General features: G+C 41.5%; 1 protein-coding gene across 1 annotated transcript in view; it reads right to left on the bottom strand.

Annotated features, from left to right (window-relative positions):
* Window positions 1-23,262, bottom strand: part of CNTNAP2 (contactin associated protein 2) — a 2,823,191-nt gene that overhangs the window by 121,096 nt on the left and 2,678,833 nt on the right. Inside the window, exons 18-20 of the mRNA XM_075315157.1 lie at window positions 17,869-18,105; window positions 9,074-9,310; window positions 5,370-5,506 (exon numbers count right to left, since the gene is read on the bottom strand). Of these exons, the coding sequence (XP_075171272.1) occupies window positions 5,370-5,506; window positions 9,074-9,310; window positions 17,869-18,105 (611 nt within the window). The remainder of the gene's footprint in view (window positions 1-5,369; window positions 5,507-9,073; window positions 9,311-17,868; window positions 18,106-23,262) is intronic.

The following is a 23,262-nucleotide window of genomic DNA, read 5'->3' as shown; positions in this document are numbered from 1 at the left end:
CGCAGCTTCCTCCTTGCTATGCAAATGTATTTGCGTCTTTCAGACGTAAATACATTTGAACAGTGCGCCGGGACTAGGCCCCGCCCCCGACGTGCAGCAACGTGATGAGATCAGCACCTTGCTGACGTCATCACAGTGCTGCGGGCGCCACACAGGAGACATCAGGAAGCGGGAAGCGCTACATGGAGGAGCCGAAGATGTCAGGTTTAATTAATGGGGGTGAGTGGGGAGGGGCTGAGGGCACATAACAGGGAACATTTGTGAAGGAACACAGCTTTGTGACAGGCAGAGGGGGAGTACTGTATTCCGAGGGAGGGGGGGAGGCAGGAGTGTATAGTGATGGGGTAGTGTAATTTGTGTGTGTAGGGGGTGATGGGTGTGCATTGTATTATGTCTGGGGAGGGGGTAATGGGAGGTGCATTGTATTTTGTGAGGAAGGAGGGGTAATGGGGGGTGCATTGTATTGTGTGCGTGTGTGTGTAATGGGGGTGCATTGTACTGTGTGTGTGGGGAGGGGTAATGGAGGTGCATTGTATTGTGCGTGTGTGTGTTTGTGTGGGAAGGGGTAATGGGGGTGCATTCTATTGTGTGTGTGTGTGTGAGGGTAGTGGGGGTGCATTGTATTGTATGTGTGTGTGTGGGGAGAGGTAATGGGGGTGCATTGTATTATTGTATTGTGTGTGTGTGTGTGGGGGGAGGGGTAATGGGGGTGCATTGTATTGTGTGTGTGTGGGGGGAGGGGTAATGGGAGTGCATTGTATTGTCTGCGTGTGTGTGTGTGTGGGTGATGGGGGTACATTGTATGTGTGTGTGTGTGGAGGGGTAATGGGGGTGCATTGTGTTGTGTGTGTGTGTGAGGGTAATAGGGGGGCATTGTATTGTGTGTGTGTGTGTGTGGGGAGAGGTAATGGGGGTGCATTGTATTGTGTGTGTGTGTGTGTGAGGGTAATGGGCGTGCATTATACTGTGTGTGTGTGTGTGTAGGGAGGGGTAATAGGGGTGCATTGTATTGTGTGTGTGGGTAATGGGGGTGCATTGTATTGTATGTGTGTGTGTGGGGAGGGGTAATGGGGGTGCATTGTATTGTATGTGTGTGTGTGGGGAGTGGTAATGGGGGTGCATTGTATTGTGTGCGTGTGTGTGCGTGTGGGGGGAGTGGTAATGTGGGTGCATTGTATTTTGTGTGTGTGTGTGGGGGGGGGTAATGGGGGTGCATTGTATTGTATGTGTGTGTGTGGGGAGGGGTAATGGGGGTGCATTGTATTGTGTGTGTGTGGGGAGGGGCACGGAGTCATTAATCGAGGACTAATTAGTGTGATGTCAGTGATATTAGTCCTGGACCTGTTCGCACAGGTACAATCCCGTAGTACTAGTAATAGTACTAAGGGATAATAGTAATAGTGACTGCAGCACTTGTAGAGTGATTAGGACACAGGTATGTTGCGGAACAATCCACAAATCAGGGAAGCAATGAGCAGAAAATACATCAAGGTCTACTACACACTGCAAAAATGTGTCACATATTGCCATACAGTACTCACACAGTGCCATACAGTACTCACATAATGCCATACAGTACTCTCATAGTGCCATACAGTGTCACATAATGCCATACAGTGCTCACATAGTGCCATACAGGGCTCACATAATGCCATACAGTGTCACATAGCGCCATACAGTGTCACATAGCTCCATACAGTGTCACATAGCGCCATACAGTGTCACACAGCGCGATACAGTGTCACATAGAGCGATACAATGTCACATAGTGCCATACAGTACTCACATAATGCCATACAGTACTCGCATATGAAAGTGCAGAAATATATTATACATTCACCACGCGAAAAGTGGGCCTGTGTACCCCTAAATGCCAGGGCTGAATTTTAGTCCCAGTCTGGCCCTGATCCAAGGACACACACTCAGCTGAAATGCGCAAAGAGTCACTGCTGCAACACAGCAGCCAGCCAATCAGAGGCTGGCAGCTGACGGAACATGACTTTGCTGCCATGTGCCAGCAGTCAAGGGCACATCGACGTCAGCTCCCGCCTCCTGCACTAGCCATAGAAGAGGACACAGAGTAGCACGGGAGCAGAGGAATGTAAGAAGAATCGTTTATTTTTTTTAATAAGTTGCAAACAAGCAGAATAGGGAACATTAAACCAGGAAAGGGCCCAGGATAGGGGAGGATTATTCAATTATCCCAGGAAGGGGAACAAGATGAGGGGGCATTATACCAGGAAGAGGCACGGGATGGGGTGACATTATTACTGGAAAAGGCCAAGGATGGGGGGTATTGTACTAAGAAGTAGATCAGGATGGGAGACATTATTCCAGAAAGGTGCCCAAGATAGAGGACATTATACCAGGAAGGTGGACATACCATAATGGTGAATATTACACCAGGAAGGTTCCAGTATTAACCCCTTAACGACCCATGACGTACTAGATACGTCATGGATCGTGTTCCGGTAAGCCCCGCCCCCTGCCGCCGGCAGGCGGCGGCGATCGGAGCACATATCAGCTGTTATCAACAGCTGATATGTGTGCCTGCTAGCCGCGGGTGGAATCGCTTCCACCCGCGGCCATTAACCCCTTACATTTCGCTGCCAAAGTCTTGGCAGCGATATGTATATGGACGCCGCCATGACAGTGACTTACCCCGCCCCCGCCGGAAGTCACGTGACATGATCACGTGACTTTCGGCGGTTGCCATGGTAGCACAGGGTCATGTGATGACGCCTGTGGCTAACATGAGTCACTTCCTCTCAATGCCGGAATACAGCCGGCATTGAAAGTGAAGCAGCAAATCTGCAGTTCTCAGCTCTGTAGCTGAGATCTGCAGATAGTGCAGAGCGATCGGATTGCTGATCGCAATAGCCCCCTAGGGGGACTAGTAAAATAAAAAAAAAAAGTAAAAAAAAAAGTTTTAAAAAATTAAAAAAAAATAAAAAAACCTAAAAGTTCAAATCACCCCCCTTTCACCCCATTGAAAATTAAAGGGTTAAAAAAATAAAAAATACACACATATTTGGTATCGCCGCGTTCAGAAATGCCCGATCTATCAAAATATAAAATCAATGAATCTGATCAGTAAACAGCGTAGCGGCAAAAAAATTCCAAACGCCAAAATTACGTTTTTTGGTCGCCGCAAATTTTGCGCAAAATGCAATAACAGGCGATCAAAACGTAGCATCTGCGCACAAATGATACCGTTAAGAACGTCAGGTCAAGACGCAAAAAATAAGCCATCACTGAGCCTCAGATCCTGAAAAATGAGAACGCTACGGGTTTTGGAAAATGGCGCAAAACGTGCGCCACGTTTTTCGGACAAGCTTGTGAATTTTTTTAACCCCTTAGATACAAGTAAACCTATACATGTTTGGTGTCTATAAACTCGCACCGACCTGAGGCATCATACCCACACATCAGTTTTACCATATAGTGAACACGGTGAATAAAATATCCCAAAAACTATTGTACAATCCCACTTTTTTTGCAATTTTTCCGCACTTGGAATTTTTTTGCCGTTTTTCAGTACACTATATGGTAAAACTTATGGTTTCATTTACAAGTACAACTCGTCCCGCAAAAAACAAGCCCTCATATGGCAAGATTGATGGAAAAGTAAAAACGTTACGCCTCTCGGAAGAAGGGGAGCAAAAAACAAAAACGCAAAAACGGAAAGTGCCCGGGGGCTGAAGGGGTTAAAAAAAAAAATAAAAAAAAATTGATCCACCTCTATAAAAACCTTACTTTATTAAAGAGCCATTAAAAAGACATCTTAAACAAAATACAGAGAAAGGCTGGTTTGTGCATTTCAGGGTATTCACCCCTTAATCATAAGCTCAAGGTTCCAGTATTGGGGACATTGTACAAGGATCTGTGACACTATACCAAGAATTTTCCCAGGATAGAGGCCCTTATTACAGGAAGTGGCCCGGGATATGGAATTTATACCAGGAAGTAGCCCAGGATGGGGGGAATTATATCAGAAAGGAGGACATTATACCAGGAAGGGATAGAGTGTGCAGGACATTATACTAGGAAATGATCCTGGTTGATGCACATCATTAAACGAGGCAAACACTTGTGTCTTTATAGTATCTGGAATACTACAAGAGTTCATACATCCGACCAACAAGCAGGTGGAGGCTTAGGTCGAAATTTTGCTAAGTAAATGATAGCATCCTCTCCACCCTCCCCCAATTTATTATTACATCCTGATAATGTATTTTTCCACTCCCTTTATATATAATGTCAGGGCCATGGAAAACTTGAGGTTGGGCTCACTCAGTTGTCCATCCTTTTTATTTTTAGCACCATCCTTTATTACAGTGCCCTTTATTGTTATTTAGTGTTGTCTTTTACTACATACTGTCTTACTATTTTTAATCCTACATTATTAAATACAGTGCCATGGCTAAACATGTACTGCATAATCATTTATTACATACAACATCTGCCTATAACATGTACAGTATAATCTTTATTACATAACATGTTTTCTGTTATTAGGTGTAGTGTCTTACTTTATTATATATAGTGTCCTCCCTTATTTATAGCATTGTCCTTTATACATAAAGTATTCTCCTATATTATAATATACAGGAACTGATATCTGTATTTATGTGGTTGGCATTTATAGTGGACATCTGGAGTATAGTCTATTTTAATTTTTGGGGTGTGATGAATGGGTAATATCATATGTCCTAAATAATATGTCATATTTTTTTGTGATTATGATTTTCTTCTATTCCTGAAAAGTTGCTAATTCTCTTTATATTCCAGATCCCCATGAAACCTGACCTCATATATTACATGCTTGTTTGGTATGGAAATAAAAGCTATGCAACCAATGTAATAGTAAAAGTAAATTAGTTAGTTTGCATCATTTAGTTGCCCAATGCCTTATACGGTACATACTGAGTATACATTTTACTTATGGAGAAGGTAAAAGACTATGATTATTTTTGTCCTCTATACACATGATTGGGTGAGCACCTTACAGTTAGATATTTGATTTCTGACTATGGTACATTTTTATCATTTGTGAAATTGTGTGCATATTCTATTTATAATTATCATGAAAATTTTATCTGTTTATGATTTGCATTAATTACTAAGACGTTATAATTGACTTTTATTTATAACGTGTGAGCTCTTTATTTGCTGTAGGAGGTTTATATAGCCAGTAAAGTGCTAAAACATTTTCATAGCATTTAATAAAGTTTTTATTTGGTTTTCCTATTAAATTTAGAATTTAGGCACACAGATGCCCAGGACAAATATAAATACTATACAAAATAGTTTTACTATTTTTACAATTTGAAATGATGAAGGTTGCTATAAGGTGATTTTTTTTTTACCTGGAATATGATGTTCCTTCCAACTCTGGTGATATTGACATTGTGTGGTTGACCGTTAGCCATATTTTTATGATCATTGATATCAATGATGAATGGATCTTTTGTGCCTCCTAAATTGTACCGAATCTCTAGGATACCTAAAAGAAGGATAAGAAAGCATTATATATATATATATATATATATATATATATTTATATATATATATATATATATATATACTAGTTTCGCCCGGGTTAATAACTGTTGTTAACAAAATAGAATGTATTAACAAAAATGTATTCTGCACACAAAAACCACAAAACAAATAGAGATGTAATTATTAAAAGGCAAAAACTAAGCTAATAGAAGCATTTCACAACATATATTTCAACACCACAGTTATTCCACACAGATTTAACTAAATTGACCAAGTAATGTGCTCCATCTGTCTCTTTCCAGGTCTTTCTCTTTCCCTGTCTGTCTCTTTCCAGGTCTGTCTCTTTCCCCGTCTGTCTCTTTCCCCATCTGTCTCTTTCCCTGTCTGTCTCTTTCCCTGTCTGTCTCTTTCCCCGTCTGCCTGTCTCTGTCTGTCTCTTTTTTGTCTGTCTCTATCTCTCTGTTTCTTTCCCCATCTGTCTCTTTCTAGGTCTGTCTCTTTCCCAGGTCTGTCTCTTTCCCCGTCTGTCTCCCCATCTCTTTGTCTGTGTCTTTTCTTGTTTGTCTCTTTCCCTGTCTGCCTGTCTCTGTCTGTCTCTTTCCTTGTCTGTCTCTATTTCTCTGTCCCTTTCACCATCTGTCTCTATCAAGGTCTGTGTCTTTCCCCATCTATCTTTGTCTGTCTCTCTGGCTGTCTCCTCCTTCCCTGTCTGCCTGTCTCTGTCCCTGTCTGCATGTCTGCCCGTCTCTTTCCCCATCAGTCTCTTTTCCCATCTGTCTCTTTCCAGGTCTGTATCTTTCCAGGTCAGTCTCTTTCCAGGTCAGTCTCTTTCCAGGTCAGTCTCTTTCCAGGTCAGTCTCTTTCCAGGTCTGCCTCTGTCTGTCTCTTTCACCGTCTGTCGTCTGTCTCTGTCTGTCTCTTTCACTGTTTGTCTCTGTCTGTCTCTTTCCCTGTCTGTCTCTCTGTTTGTCTCTCTATCCATCTCTCTGTCTGTCTCTGTCTGTGTCTCTCTATCCGTCTCCCCACCGACATCTTATTACCTCACATATAAGCTTCTTATACTATGAATGTCTTTTGTTCCTATAGCAACCAATCACAGCTCCTACTAATAACCTGTAGTTCCAGTTACTTTAATGGAAGCATGTTTTTGGAGAGCAACTGTAAAGCGCAGGGTTAAATTTTCCTGTCAAAACATAGTCCACGACGTTCCCTGGGTCACATGAGGTGTCTGTGTAAAATTTTGTGATTGTAAACGCGACGGTGCGGATACACTTTTCGTTTCACTTTTTCCCCATTATGTAGATAGGGGTAAAATTGATTGGTAAATTGGAACGCGCAGGGTTATAATTTCGCCTCACAACATAGCCTATGACGCTCTCGGGGTCCAGACGTGTGAGTGTGCAACATTTTGTGGCTGTAGCTGCGACGGTGCAGATGCCAATCCCGGACATACATACACACACACATTCAGCTTTTTATATATATATATATATACACTAGCTGTAGTACCCGGCTTCGCCCGGGTTAATAACTGCTGTTAACAAAATAGAATGTATTAACAAAAATGTATTCTGCACACAAAAACCACAAAACAAATAGATAGAAATGTAATTATTAAATTGTTTCACATGGTGAAATGTGTGCTGAGGGCGGTATAAGTGTTCAAGTACGTGGTAGTGTGGGGCGCATTGACGGTGCTGATGCCAATCCCGGACATATGTACTAAGTACTATAATAAATAAAAAGTATATTTTTTAAGGATACTAGCAACTGTAAGCAGGGTATACAATTCCTATTAAAGAAATTGCAGCAGATTGCATACATTTGATGCTGCAGAATTTCTGGACTTTAGTTTACTTGTGTTTTTGTGTGTTTTTTTAACGTGCATTTTCATTGTGTTTTTTATCTGTTTAGTGTGGCATGCTGTATATAAAGCTGCTTAGTTTTTTAAACTTTCTGGTATTCATATTCGTAGGTTTGGCTTACATGTGTTTTTGATAAGTCTATGCCGTGGAAATGCACTAAAAAGGCATGTGCATTTTTTTACCTGTGGATTTTCTCCATCTAATGCAAGTCTATAGGGAAATTCCGCACAGAAAACTCACTGTACATGCAAGAGAAATTGAGATGCTGCAAATTGGAAAACCTTTTGCATGTCAGTTTATGCAGTGTAAAAAAGAAGCCCAATGGACATGAGATTTCTATAAATACCATCCATTTTACTTGAACTCTAGAACATTGAGTTTTTGATGCAGCGACAATATATATTGTCAAAAACTCAATATAAACTCATTGTGGGCATTTACCCTAAGTTGTAACATTTCATAACTCGTAGACTGGTAAAGCAGTTTTTGGGCTTCTTGACCTTCATATATGTTTTGAAAATCCACGATAAAGAAAAAGCCGAGCACCGCCACTGCCAATTCACATCACTGCTTGTACAGACTCCTGAACGAGCAAGTACCGGTTGCACAGATTCACGTAAAAGAACAGGTCATGAACAGCGTCCAATAATAAGAGTAAAAGAGGCCAGCACTCACCGGTATTTTAAATGGGATTATTTATTCTTCCATGTGCGGATCGGGTACAAGGTGGAAGGGGGAGGTGAGGAGAGGCAAACAGTACCAGACAACGGCAGGCAGTTTTGCGCTACTGCACTTTTATAGGGCCTTATAGTGAAAGACGTCAGATCCGTTCTCTATAAAAGTGTTCTTAGGCTGACATCATATTCATATTAAAACAATGTTAAAATCAACCTTATAGAGAACGGATCTGACGTCTTTCACTATAGGGCCCGTTGAAGTGCAGTAGCGCAAAACTGCCTGCCGTTGTCTGGTGCTGTTTTCCTCTCCTCACCTCCCCCTTCCACCTTGTACCTGATGAATCGCATTTAAAATACTAGTGAGTGCTGCCTCTTCTACTCTTCTTCTTGGATGCTGTTCTTGATATATGTTTTGACCTTGACCTTCCTATGTTGACTTTGATATATGTTTTGACCTTGACCTTGATATGTTGACCTTGATACATGTTTTAATGCTTTTCTTTTCCAAAGTGCACAGTTTAAAGGAACTCTTAAGACAGGTGAGTCTGAGCCTGGTTCATCCTGCTCCTTTTTTTACTACTGCAGTAGGATGCTGCATTCCAGCAAACACTGCAACATTAGGAAACATATCTAGAGTGGCCTAAGGGTCTTTTCAGATGCATAGACAGGAGGGCTCCTTTGTCCCTGGATAGTAATGTGATTCAGCACTTGGAATTCTTCTTTACTACTTTGCCTTTGAAATCAATTAAATTGGAATAAGTTGTCAAATTTTGGCATATGTGTGTTAAACTGAGCCACATTTTTTCTGCCATTGTATTGTGCCAATTAGCAATAATAAAGAATAGCTTTCCTATAGAAGTATTCTTAATTAATCATCCGGTCGTGAAGAATTCATTAAAATTCATTACATGACTGACTCATCACATATCCTATTGAGGAGCACTTCAAAGATAACAAGTTTTTGATGAACAATTTGTACAATTAATTAAATTAATGTATAAATAATAATTGAAAATCAATTCTTACCAGGTGGTTTCAAGAGCACCGCCATGTAGTCCTGAGAATAAGAACTGACATACACAAGGATGCAAGGTGTCTTGGTTGTGCTGAAGCTAAAAAGCAGCTCTTCCTTTGCTAAAGAAATATCTGAGACTGACGGTTGTTGCACAATGGATATATCTTTAGGACTGACCACTGCAGAAGTAAATGCTGTGTGAAAATTGTATCTCAGCCATGTACCTTCTTCAAAATATCCTCCAACAGCTGCAATAAAGTGTAAAAGTAAATTAGATGACCAAATGTATATTGGAAGAAGAAATGATCTTAAGTCTACCGTCAACATTTGTATGAAGATGTTTTTGTAAGTAGGCAATACGTTTCATCGTATTGAATAAAAATCAGAAACTTTTGAATTTTGTTCAAAATAGCAAAATGATCAAAAATGTCTGTAACAAATCACAGCATTAATTGGGATGTCCAATTAAAAAAATTAGGCTTAAAGAGGCATAGAATGGTTGTCCATCCGTCCGTCCGTCCGTCCATCCATCCATCCATCCATCCATCCATCCATCCATCCATCCATCCATCCATCCGTCCGTCCGTCCATCCGTCTATCTATCTATCTATCTATCCATCCATCCGTCCGTCCATCCGTCTATCTATCCATCTATCTATCCATCTATCCATCTATCTATCTATCTATCTTTCTATTTATTTCCTGCTGCCCAGAATTTGGCAGCCCCATTTCTGGCTCTTTGCTCATGTGTCAGTGTGAAGGGGCTGGCAAGCTGAGTCATGCTTGCGGTAGCTAAACCAGCCACCGCCTCTGTCAATGTGATAGAGATGTGGGCTGGGTTAACTGTTGAAAAAGGCAGCCAGCTACCCCCATTCCCCACAAGACTGGTCAAGTCCTGAATAGGGAGGAGTGAACCCGAATTGTAAAGTTTGGGGTTGGTACCGGACATCATGTGACTAGAACTTAGACTTGTACATGGACTTTTATAAAAACATCAGGGTTTGGTTTTCAGGTACTGTTTGTATGTTAATAAAGTTTGTTGAAAAGCTGCAGCGCCGCCAATCAACAAACTTTATTGCATGCAGAAGATGACTCTATCCTTTTGTGAACACTAAAGATGAAATAAAATTACTTGGGCTCCTGCCTATTTTTGATAACCAGCGCAGGTAAAACAAACAGACAGCTATGGGCTGCAATCCCTTTAGTCCTATCTGCCTATCTCTTCTAAAATTGTAACCATAGATTTCAAACACAGTTACTCATTTTATCAAATCATGAATTTGCATGGAAAACTTATACTAATGAGTCTTCATTAATGTGTAATTGGTAGGGATCAGCAAAGTCAAGAGGGCCACACTGCTCATTGGCGTTACTTGTTACCATCCCGAGGTCAGTCCTTTTTGCTAAAATAGGCCAGAGCTATAGTATAGTTAATTTAGGGAATCTCTGCATGCTCGATAACAGTGGTTGAACTCAAGACATCTGCTCTTGCAAATGAGAATGGCAAGCAGAGGACACTCATACCCAATGTCCCACAAGGCTTTTAAACAAATGTCGCCACCTGCTGGTGGGATAGAATTGACAGCAACTGAAGTGTACGGAGTGTGTTTCCTTGAGGAAAGAGTTTGGAGGGAACAACAGTGGCACAGTTACAAAATATAAAAGGCCGGGCTGTCACCAAGGAGGTGGAGTTGGCACCAAGACTCGCAAGGGAATGGACGTGTGCACAGGGGAGAAGGCCCATACCAAATGTAGACCTGAGTTCTACCAGCTCCAAAGGAACCCAAAGCCTGAATCCTGTCTCCTGAGGAACCGGAAGACCAAATAATGAATATCACTTCCAGAGCATCTCAAAGACTGAATACAGGACACTGTCTCTAGAGGAAGGCCAGACTTTGTGGTAAATCACTGAAGATAGAATACCATTCATTATCTACAGAGGAAGATCAGACTCCAACTTCAAACACTAAAGACAGAATACTGGAGAGCGGGAGATGAACATTCGCCAGTGCAGTGTTCAACTGAGCTAGGCTGTCACTTCCCACCTTGATGAAGGGTATTAAGAAAGTATAACTAATTACAGTTGAAACTAGAAGTTTCCATCCACTATTTGAAAAGACACATATGCATGTTTTTCTCACTACTTGATATGAAATCAGAATAAACCTTTCCTGTTTTAGGCCAATTAGGAACCAAAGTTATTTATATTTGCCAAATGCAAGAATAATGATAGAGATGAGAGAGAATGTTTGAAGGCATTTTTATTACTTTCTGCAAAGTCAAAAGTTTACATGCACTAAGAGACATGCACTAAGAGACACCCCATATGATGATGTCATGTCTCTGGAAGCTTCTCATAGGTTTATTGGCAACATCTGAGTTAATTAGAAACACACCTGTAGTTGTATTTTAATGCACACCTGAAACACACTGATTCTTTGTGTAGCACCATGAGAAAATCAAAAGAAATCAGCCAAGAGCTCAGGAAGAGAATTGTGGAGTTGCACAAGTCTGGTTCATCTTTGGGTGCTATTTCCAGATACCTCAAGGTGCCTCATTTATCTGTAGAAACAATTATACACAAGTACAAACAAAATGGGAATGTCCAGCCATCATACCACTCAGGAATGAGATGGGTTCTGTGTAACAGAGGTGAACGTGCCTTCATCGGACATGGGCATATCAACCCAAAAACATAAACAAAAGACCTTGTGAAGATGCTGGTGAAAGCTGGAAAGAATGTGTCATTATCCAAAGTGAAACAAGTACTGTATCAACATGGGCTGAAAGGCCATTTTGCCAGGAAGAAGCCATTACGCCAAAAGAAACATAAAAAAGCAAGATACATACAGGAACAAAGACCTTAATTTTTGGAGACATGTCCTTTGGTCTAATGAAACTAAAATTGAACTATATAGCTATGGGGACCATCATTATGTTTGCAGGAAAAAGGGAAAAGCTTTGAAGCCTAAGAACATTATTCAAACTGTGAAACATGGGATGGCAGCTTCATTCTGTGGGGTTGTGTTGCTGCAGGAGGGACTGGTGCACTTCACAAAATAGATGGCATCATGAGGAAAGAAGATTATGTGGCAATACTGAAGCAACATCTCAAGACATCACCCAGGAACTTAAAACTTGGATGGAAATAGGTCTTCCAAATGGATAATGACCTGAAGCATACTGCCCGAGTGGTTACAAAATGGCTTAAGGATAAAGTCAATGTTTTGGTGTGGCCACTGGCCTACACAAAACCCTGATCTCAATCCTATTGAAAATATATGGGCAAGCTGAAAAGGCCGGTGCGAGCAAGGTGACCTACAAATATGGCTCAGTTACACCAGTTCTGTCAGGAGGAATGGGCCCAATTTTCTACCAACTATTGTGAGAAGATTGTGGAAGGAGATCCAAAATGTTTGACCCAAGTCATACAGTTTAAGGGCAATGGTACCAAATACTAATGAAATGTATGTAAACATTTGGCTTTGAAGAAAGTAATAAAAATGCCTTAAAACATTTGCGCTATCTCATTATTCTGGCATTTGGCAAATATAAAAAACTTTGATTCCTAATTGACCTAAAACGAGAAAGTTTTATTCTGCTTTTATGTCAGATTGTGAGAAAACATGCAGATGTGTATTTTTAGACAGTGTATGTAAACTTCTGATTTCAACTGTATATCGAAGTTAGACTGTTAATGAAGTTAATTGATTTGCCTTGTCCTGAAAATTTCTACCACTTATTGATTGCCAATTCCCTAACTTCTTATGCTGTAAAATAAGTACTTGCTGTGAGTCACCACTGAGTCACTTTTCTTGTCGTCGGCTTCCTGGCACATGTTTACAAAATCATCTGATGGTTACAGATTGGGAACTCTGAAATTATACTTATATCTTCCTTCATACATGACTGGTAAATTATCACATTAATCATCATTTAATACATTTAGTAATAGTCATTACATTGTGTAAGAAATATGATCAATGACGTTTTTGAATGTAGAAGCCCGATTGTGTCAAAGCAGAGATGAGTTTGCAATTTAATATAACTTCTCAAGTTTAACATGTGTTATTTGATGTTTTCTATTAAGATAAACACATACTAAAGGTTTTTTTTATTTAATTTACTTTACTTTTGTCACACATTAGCTTACTATTTTGCTCTTTTTTAATAATTATTTTTATTTTTTTTAGTTTCATATTTTAATTTTCTAATGTTAATGGAAAGAAAAAAAAAATACTATTATATTCACCGCTGCCGCAATGTCATTAATATACTGCTGGGCTCTGAATTTATGTTCATTTTTGATATTGTTTTGTTTTCTCTTGAACACATATGAGTCCCACTGGCTCCATTTACTTCTAAGAACACAATGTAAAAATCTATATAATTGACAAAAGCCATTAAAGTAGAAAAGAACATCTTCAATATTCCCTGCAGATAACACTGAAGCACAACCTTATGGCACTAACTTTAGTTTATAGTGAGCATGCCAATCACAAAACTCTGTAAGCTCTGCTAAAGCATTCTTAAATACTCGGAGCCAACGGGCATTTAGAGGCAGCATAGCACTCTTAGAATAATGGTAAAACAACAGCTGGTAGCATACGACCTTATACCATTTCTATATGAATTTTAGTTCTGAGCTTCTTTGTGATTTTATGTTAATGAACATTTCATAGTTTTGTGTGGTATAGTAATGTAATATTGTGGTGTGATTTTTCATTTATCATTTTTATCCATATACACCGTTTGTTTTGTGGGTAGAGCATACAATAATATGTAACCACACATACTGTAGTATATGATTTTGACATCTGACACAAATGTAAAAAACTTAGGTGGACAGTTCATAGACTAGCTTGGATTGCATTGAATAAAAAGGGACAAATTTACTAAATCTGTAAAGTAAAGCCCCCCCTCCACACACATTAAATAGCTGACATCCAATCCTTCAGCCGGCAGCTATGTTGGCCATCTCGTCTATACACAGAAGCACTGACTCAGCCAAACATTTTTGTGTTCACTATGAGAGGGCCACAATCTGTTATTGTCTTATCTCCGGATTACAAAAAAAATCGGCAGCCTTAAATGAGACCTTAACTCTCCAGGCAATCAATAATCTGGGGCTCCCATACACATTACACTGTTGACAGACAGAACCTGTTTGTCATGATTCATGCATGGTTCTGCTGTTCCTGAGCCGGTGCATGTATCCTGCCTCCGGAGGAGCCTGTTTCTCTTGCCTCATTCCGGGAGGTCACACTGCCATGTCTTGGTGTTGCTGCCTCTGGGACGCCGCCAGTGATATTTTCGGCTTGGCTACATGCTCTTCTCCTGTGAGAAGGACTCTGTTTCATGTTCTGCTACCTGGTACCAATTGTCCTGACCTCTGACCCTTCTGCCTGACCTGACCTCCATCCCTCTTGTCCTGCCTGACCTCTGCCCCTCCTGTCTGTTCTGTCATCAGTCTGTCCTGCCAAACCTTTCCTCTGTACCTCCATGTCCTTTGGATTCCGGTCTTGCTCTGTGTCCTCCACCCGCTCCCCGGTATTCACTTGTTCTCTGTTTCTTGATTTTGGCTTGTTTCCTCCCTGGTACAGTCGTGACATCCTGGCATTGGCCCTTTCAGTTTGACTATCTCTACACTGTGTTTGCAACCTCTAGTGGCTTCTGAATTATTACATTCAGGAGTAGTTGCATACCCACGTAGTGGTAGCCTGCCATTGTCATTATCGGTATGTTCAGCCAACATTAGTTTAACCTGTATGGGGGGGTTTAAAGAGATGGTTCACTACTCTGCAATAGTGGCCACATCCCTGTAAAACTGATAGGGAAGGCTTTTTCTAAATACTTTGTTCAGCCAATTTTGCCTGTGAACAGCGCTATTGCAGTTCACTCATCCTCATGAAGTGACCTCTCCCGAGCTCTGTGACCTCTGGGATCTGGTGATGTCACGTCAAGTTCCAGTTGACCTGACACCAGCGAAGGCCAGCCCTAGTCTTCCTGAGTGATTGGTCAGTGGGCGGCGTTTCAGTGCTCATCACAGCCCAGCGTCTCGTGCGCACTCTCCTTCACTGCATTGTGCCACAGGCAGGAGAGATGCTGGGATGTTATGTGTGGTGAAACTCTGCTCACAGCCCAGTCACTCAGGAAGACTAGGGCCGCTTCGGTGATGTTGTGTGAACTGGAAGTTGATGTGACATCACCAGATCCCAGAGGTCACGGGGATGAGCAGACCGCAGTAGCGCCACTCACAGGCAGAATTGGCCGAACACGGTATTTAGAAAAAGCCTTCCCTATCACTTTCACAGAGATGTGGCCAATATTGTGTAGTAATGTACCATCTCTTTAAGACTAAACAGTCTAATTTGCACAAAATTTTCACATTGGCTCATGTTGGAAGGCCCTTTTTTGTGACTTTACACCATTTGTTGGTTAATTATATAGAGCAATTCTTTAGCCAATATTTTTGTTACATTGGCAAGCCCCAAATCACACCCCTTTTCAGCTTAATCACATTCCTGACTACAAAGATGGTTTTAAATACTTAAGGATAAGTTTTAAACTAGATGTATATGCCTGATCCTGGGCCATAGGGTACCCGGACCTGGGCTTTTAGTTCTCAGGGGATTGTCACAGGTGACTGTGCCTGGTCCCGTGACCCTGGGGCAGTTAAAAGAAGTCTGATAAAAACATTAGTAAAAATAAATAAAATAAAAATGTCTTGTGATGCCACCTACGGTTCTCGGTAAAGTTACCAACGCTGCTTGCAGACCTCCGGGGTGATGAATAAGCAGCTAGTTTGTCACGCTCCCCATAGGTGGAGCGATGTCCCCGGGGCCCTTGGGAAGGATCAAGCTGTAGCACACAGGGAGGCAGCTTACCACACGAGTCTTGATACTGGTTTCTTTGAGGCCACTGATGTGCAGCTCCCCATGATCAGGCAAAGGAAGTCTATAGTGAGAACTGTACCTTTGATAACAATAACTGTCACAGACACACACACACACACACACACACACACACACACACACACTTGGTCTTTCTTTCTGTACCTTTACTGATGTTGTTGGGAAAGTTAAGTCCTGGGTAGAATCTGGGAGGTCAGATGGCAGTTAGGATTTCCACATTTGTGAGTTATGAGGCCTCCTTGTTACAGTATGTTTGTTTAAGTCCTGGGCTGTCTAAAACCTGGCCCTGACCTCTCTTGTATCTCTCACTTGTATAGCAGGCGATGAGAACCGTTCTCCTGGGCACCACTAACTCCGCTGTGGTCCCTGGCTCTATTAATGGCAGTGCTACAAGTGTTCCTGCGCTAGGAGACTGAAGTCCCCTTCGCTCTCCAGTCTTTCTGCTGGGTCTGACTGAACCCGTGCAGACTCGGACTCCGGTATACTGGTTGCTTCTTCTGGGGTGAACCGAACTGGTCTCTCCACCACTTTTCTGTATCGCCCTACCTCCGACCCTCACACAGGATCTTTCACCCTTCACTCGACTCAACTGACTCTACCAACTGTCTCTTTTGACTCGCTCTGACTGGAACTAACTGGCTCTGAACGGAACTAACTGGTTTCCGCCCACTCACCTCAGACACCTCACCCACTAAGCTCCACCCCCTGGGACAGTGCTCATCTCTATATAAGTTCAGCTGCACTAGACCCTAACCACGGTATAGTGGAGTGTTGTGATGAGTCTACCTGTGTGCGTGTGTCATGTGAATTCTCCTAATGTGGAAATCTCTTCCGGTACCTACCAGGTGTTACTGTGGCTACTTAACCATAGGGTGCCACATATAAACGTTCTCTAAAATACAGCACAAAGTTGAGGCACAATCATAAAAATAAAAATTTACCCCAGTATGTTAATGTCATTGTCAATAAATGGATGTACCATTTATTCACAGCAACATCAGCAGTAATTTACATATCTATATTCACAAATACATGACTACATTAACTTATTGTATAATTCAAGGCAAATATGACAATGGAAGTGTTAATGTATAAATTAATGGTCGAGCAGGCTCGATACTTGATTGAGCATTGGGGTGCTCTGGTACTTGTGGTGCTCAGCCGAATATTGCGGGTGCTCTGATGTGTAATTCATCGAATACAAAGCACAGGCTTGCTTCACTGCATGATGTGTGCAGACACCCCGTGAGGGCCACTTGCAGTCTCTGAATGGCTCTCACTGGGGGTAAAAACAACGCTTTCAGATGTAGTGTGTCCAAAAAACACCCGCCCTCCCCGGAAAATTCTTTGTTTATGGCTGGCTATATGTGGGCAGAAAGCAAACTGGCCAATCATTGGCTTCCATTATACTTGTTACGCAAGTTGAGCCCGTCAGAGTGTCTGACCAGACTCGAGTAATGAGCACTTGAGCATTGTAGTGTTCACTCATCATTTCAAGCACTGAGTACCGAGCATTGAACTGCTTGCCCATCAGAAGTGTTAATGTAAAAATCATGTTTGTATGAGCCAATGACTTAGAAATTAATTGATATAAACACAAAGAGTCACACACAAAGTACAGAAAGGCTTTTCAAAATTCAGACATATCCACTGAATATGCTGTAAAACTGATAGATACAGGTCCCTCTTCTTAGACCTGAACTCATCATGAGAATGGGGTGATCTCTCAAGTCTATAGACTATCTATGAATAGAGAGGTGGCCATGCACATGCTGTTTTCTCTATTCATTTCTAGATGACTTTTGAAAGTGTGAAGCACACTTGCAATAAGACATTGGAATATAGAAGACAATATAATAAAGTATTTTGTGGAATAGGTATTAATTTCTTACCATTTATACAGTTGCTCCCATCATATGCAGTCCTTGAACAGTCACATTTGTAACCCTTGTATAGTTCGTTACATGTGCCACCATTCCTGCAGAGATTTTTGAAGCTTGTACAGTGTCCTGAACAGCCAGGTTTTACACCTTGGGTAGCCTTAGCTCTCTCTTCCAAGTCTAATGGAATTCCATTTACTCTTAAAGCACGAATGCAACCTAGGAATCCTCTCTGATCTCCTGCAGCACCTTCATATACAAAAAAAGACAAAAGTATTAATAATCTGTATCACAAAAATATGGCATATTAGGATGAAGGTTGGAATTATTACTTAGCCCTTCAAATCCACATTGTCTACCATAACTACTCTAAAGGTCACTTTACATGCAGCGACATCGCTAGCGATGTTGCTGCCGATCGCACCTGCCCCCGTCGTTTGTGCGTCACAGGCAAATCACTGCCCCGTGGTGCACAATATCGCTAGTACCCGTCACACGGACTTACCTTCCCAGCGACGTCGTGTGGCCGATGAACAGCCTCTTTTCTAAGGGGGCGATTTGTGCGGCGTCACAGAGACGTCACAAGGCAGGTGTCCAATAGAAGCGGAGGGGCGGAGAGTAGCCGCATCATAGACACGCCCACCTCGTTGCTGGAGGACGCAGGTACGGTGTTGCTTGTTGTTCCTGCGGTGTCACACATAGCGATGTGTGCTGCCTCAGGAACGTCCAACAACCTGCGTCCTGAACCAGCAATGACATTTGGGAAATGAACGACGTGTCAACGATCAACGATTAGGTGAGTAATTTTGATCGTTAGCGGTCGCTTCTACGTGTCACACGCAACGACATCGCTAACGAGGCCGGATGTGCGTCACGAATTCCGTGACCCCAACGACATCTCGTCAGCGATGTTGTTGCATGTAAAGCCCCCTTTAGTGTGCATGCCAGTTAGCTAATGTCATATCTTGTTTGATTTGGAGTTTTCTTCTGTTTATATGGCTCATAAGTCTCAAGTGCTTTCTAGGCTGCATGTGGGTAACATGCAGGTTCATTCAGATTTACGTAAATGATATTTATTTCAGCTTAGTTATATCAGTCTTTTTCCAATCTGTGCAATGATAATATCCATCCTACAATCAACCTGGCCCAAGAAAAGCCAGACCTGGCAATCAAATATTACTCCAAAGATCAGGTTCTTGAAAGGAAGCCCATGGTTTTTGGAACTACAGGTGGGCTACTTTTCAGGGATATCTACATGCAGATATGCTTACTTCATAATGTAATTTGACATGCTTCCTTTAAATATGGCATGTTATACATGCCAGCTTACAGCTGCTTTACCAAATTCCACCTTAACATGTATATCTGGCTTGTACAAGAAATAAGCCAAATCCTTTCCTTCTGCTATAATCACTGTTCTGAAGTCTACACTGTTATCAATATATCTGCATGAAGAGATTACAGGGCATTCCTACAAGCATATGGCTCAGGTAAGTGAGGCCTGTTTAGGAGAACTGCTCTGGAAACTGGGGATGGAAGAGGGGATTTGTGATTATGCAAGACTGATAACAGCAGCTAAATGGGAGGGGGAGAGTTCTCTCTCTCAGCTACTGTTATAAGTCCACCACAATCATGATCCCTGCCATCATCGGCAGTTTCCAGATAAAGCAGAAATCTGATTTATCGAAATCAACATTCTGGAGAGAGCTGTCTGGGAGTTTTGAAGTTAACTCCACAGCCTGGAAAGTAACTACTATTCCTTCTAGCCAGGCTCTGGTGGCCGAGCTCCCTGGAAACAAGCTGTAAACTATGTAAGATAAAAATTCTCATCAGGTAAATGATAGCAAAATACAAGTAAATCAACTGCAAACTTGCTTATTTTCATACTGTCTAACAAAGTAATTTAATAATATGAGAATACCCCTTCAAGGCTATATAATTTGGATTAAATTATTTATAGTTGGTTTACAGGATTTTGAGCATACAGACCTAACCACTGAAAACTTGTTCGTGGCCATTTTTTAATGTGGAATAGAGGAAATTTTGAGTAAAGCAGTCTACCTGTCATGGCATGGTTTATTCATCAACACTTCATGGTATTATTGGTTTTAACTAACCATAAATAGTAACTTCTATTGCAATAATCAAACAGGTAAAATACCTAGTAACATTATACAACACAAAGCCATAAGACATGATATTGTGTAATATTAAATATTAAACTGAATGTGCTTCAATGTGAACAGACCTATTATGTTGATGTAGTAGAAAGGACAAGACTTGAGACCTTCATTGCTCCAGAACTTCTACTTTATTACAAGACTTCTCAAAAATAAAACCCTTCTTATGAACTTTACATTTCAATTAGAGGAATCAATCTTGTTCCCCAAGTATGTTACCAGGTGTAATGGAATGAATTCTTCATCGTGGCCCGTTCAGTAACTCAGCACGTCAGTGATGGATTCTTATATGACAGGACATTAGAGAATTTACATAATTTTCCTTTTTCTTTTGAGGTGAACATTCAAGCAAAGAAATGACTATTGTGATTTTTCTTGTCTTGCAGCTGAATATTCGAAGTGGCAATGAAAAAAAAGATATTTCTAAAACTCGTTCATCCATCCTAAAACTACTTGTACAGTACATTGGATCTGGTGACCTGGTATCTGTGGCTCCAAGGACATTCTTTTAATCTTAATACAAAATCTGACTGTGAACAGTGGGGGCCCGTAGAATCGTCCTAAGGGTACTGTAAAGTTTTCCGACCTTGACACCAACTCACCGGCTACAATAATATGTAGCTGTGTTCTCCCTTAAGTTATTTAAACCAGGTTTCAATTGAACTCTGGAAATTTGAATATATGGGTAAGGGAGATATAGCAGACAGCTATATATAGGTAAATGTGGATTTATATAAAACTATTAAAGGGACACTAAGTCCACAAAAGCATTATAAAAACAGCAAAAACACAAATATTTCTCACTATGAAATACTTTCTACAAAGTTTCAATGGATAAGGACAAAGAGACAGAAATCAGAGTATATTGTATCAAAAAAAGTTTTTTAATAATATTTTTCAAAATATTTTTATAAAAACACTTTTTTATTGCAAATTGCTAAAATCATCACAAGGTCAAGAAAAAACATCACCAGAAAAAACATATAAACACATAAACAGAGGGGATCTCCGATCCAAAGGATTATTGGTGAAAAAGGCAGAGGATCATTTCATATCAAAAAATCTATATCATAAAAATATCACCCCTGTCCCTTCACCAACATCCATAGTACAGCACTAATACATATATTAATTGATAAATAATAAATATACAGATATATAAATATTATATCAATATATCAATAAATATACATATAATAGCTCCAGTGTAAATAGCTAATGTTCAAAAGGAAGGTTTTTACTCCTATAGACAAGAGCGGAATAAACGAGGAATCTCCTCTATATAAATATAACTTCTCCTTTAAGAATGATATTCCTATGTCCATAGGTTTAATAAGGGGCAATGAGTTATAGTTTATTTAATAGCTTGCCCACTCAAGCTGTTTATAAATGCCCACTCCTCCCAAATAGAATGAATTACTCCCTTAACAACAGGGGCCAATAATAAGTGTAACAGACATCAATTTGCCATACTTGCCTAATATAAGGTCAGAGACACCCTCAAAAGCTCGACGTACGTTTCAAGGGAAACCTTTTCATCAGGAGGCTGAAGGTGTAGGATTTTTTCCGGTAGCTTTGATAATGAGCCCCATACCTCACCACAGAGTCTGATGGCCCCAACACTACCGTTCACACTATATAATAACCCCCTCTACCCTTTAGGCCCCCTTCACACGTCCGTGAAACACGTGCGTGTTTGTTCCGTTTCCGTATATACTGGAGTCACGGACAAACATGCACCAATGTTAATCTATGTTTGAGGTCACACGTGCGTTATTTCATAATGTCCGTGTGTGCGTGTCCGTGATCCGTATGTGTTTCTGTGTTGAACGGAAGCATGTCCGTTTTCTGCATGGAGCACGCACACATGGACCCAATGAAAGTTTATGGGTATGTGCGCACACGTTAGTAAACACGTATGCATCTCCCTATGGTCCGTGTCCGTTTGGTGTTTTTTTCTAGCGATGTCGGTCATTCTTTCTATTTCTGTGTATGTCGGTCAATCTCCCTCAGTCCGTCGGTCGGACTCTCTCTCTCTGTCTGACCCTCTCTCACAGTCTGTCGGTCAGTCTCCCCCTCTTTCATACTTACCAATCCCCGATCACCGGCGCGGCACTGCACAGCTGTAAAATAAACTCCGGCGGCTTTTACTATTTTGAAAAAGCCGGCCGCTCGTTAATCAATCTCGTATTCCCTGCTTTCCCCGCCCACTGGAGCCTATGATTGGTTGCAGTGAGACACACCCCCATGCTGAGTGACAGCTATCTCACTGCAACCAATCACAGCAGCCGATGGGTGGGTCTATACTGTGCAGACAAAAAACTAAATAAATAATTTAAAAAAACCGGCGTGCGGTTCCCCCCCATTTTGATAACAGCCAGGGTAAAGCCACATGGCTGAAGGCTGGTATTCTCAGGATGGGGAGCACCACATTATGGGGAGCCCCCCAGCCTAACAATATCAGCCAGCAGCCGCCCAGAATTGCCGCATCCATTAGATGCGATAGTTCTAGGACTCTACCCGGCTCTTCCCGATTTGCTCTGGTGCGTTGGCAATCGGGGTAATAAGGAGTTATTGGCAGCCCATAGCTGCCAATAAGTCCTAGATTAATCATTGCAGGCGTCTATGAGACACCCCCAATGATTAATCTGTAAGTTACAGTAAATACACACAGTGAAAAAATCCTTTATTTGAAATAATAAACACTACAAAAAACCCGCGTTCACCATTTTATGAAGCCCCAAAAACCCCTCCAGGTCCGGCGTAATCCACGGAGGTCCCTCGCCGCTTACAGCTCTGCTACACGAAGGTGACAGGAGCTGCAGAAGAACACCACCACTCCTGTCAGCTCCACGCAGCAACTGAGGTGAGCCGCACGATCAGCTGAGCTGTCACTGAGGTTACTCGCGGCCACCGCTGGATCCTCCAACTGTGATAGCAAGTCGCCCGAGTGACAGCGATGAAGTCACAGGTGAGTTGCGGTCACGAGTGGAGGATCCAGCTAGCCACGGGTAACCTGAGTGACGGCAGAGCTAATCACGCTGCTCAATTCAGTCACTCAGGGGATTAGCGGTCACCGGTGAGTCCTTCACGGGTGACCGCTAATCAGTACGCGACACAGACAGAGCCGCGGGATAACAATGAAGTCGGGTGAAGTTTACCCGAGTTCATTCTCAGCACGCGACTCTGTCTGCTGTCAGCGGGTATATATCAACGACATGTTACA

The sequence above is a fragment of the Anomaloglossus baeobatrachus genome, chromosome 6, assembly GCF_048569485.1.
Source record: "Anomaloglossus baeobatrachus isolate aAnoBae1 chromosome 6, aAnoBae1.hap1, whole genome shotgun sequence".
Taxonomy (NCBI): Eukaryota; Metazoa; Chordata; class Amphibia; order Anura; family Aromobatidae; genus Anomaloglossus; species Anomaloglossus baeobatrachus.
Note: the sequence above shows the minus strand (reverse complement) of the source record. Positions and strands in the feature narration are given on the sequence as shown.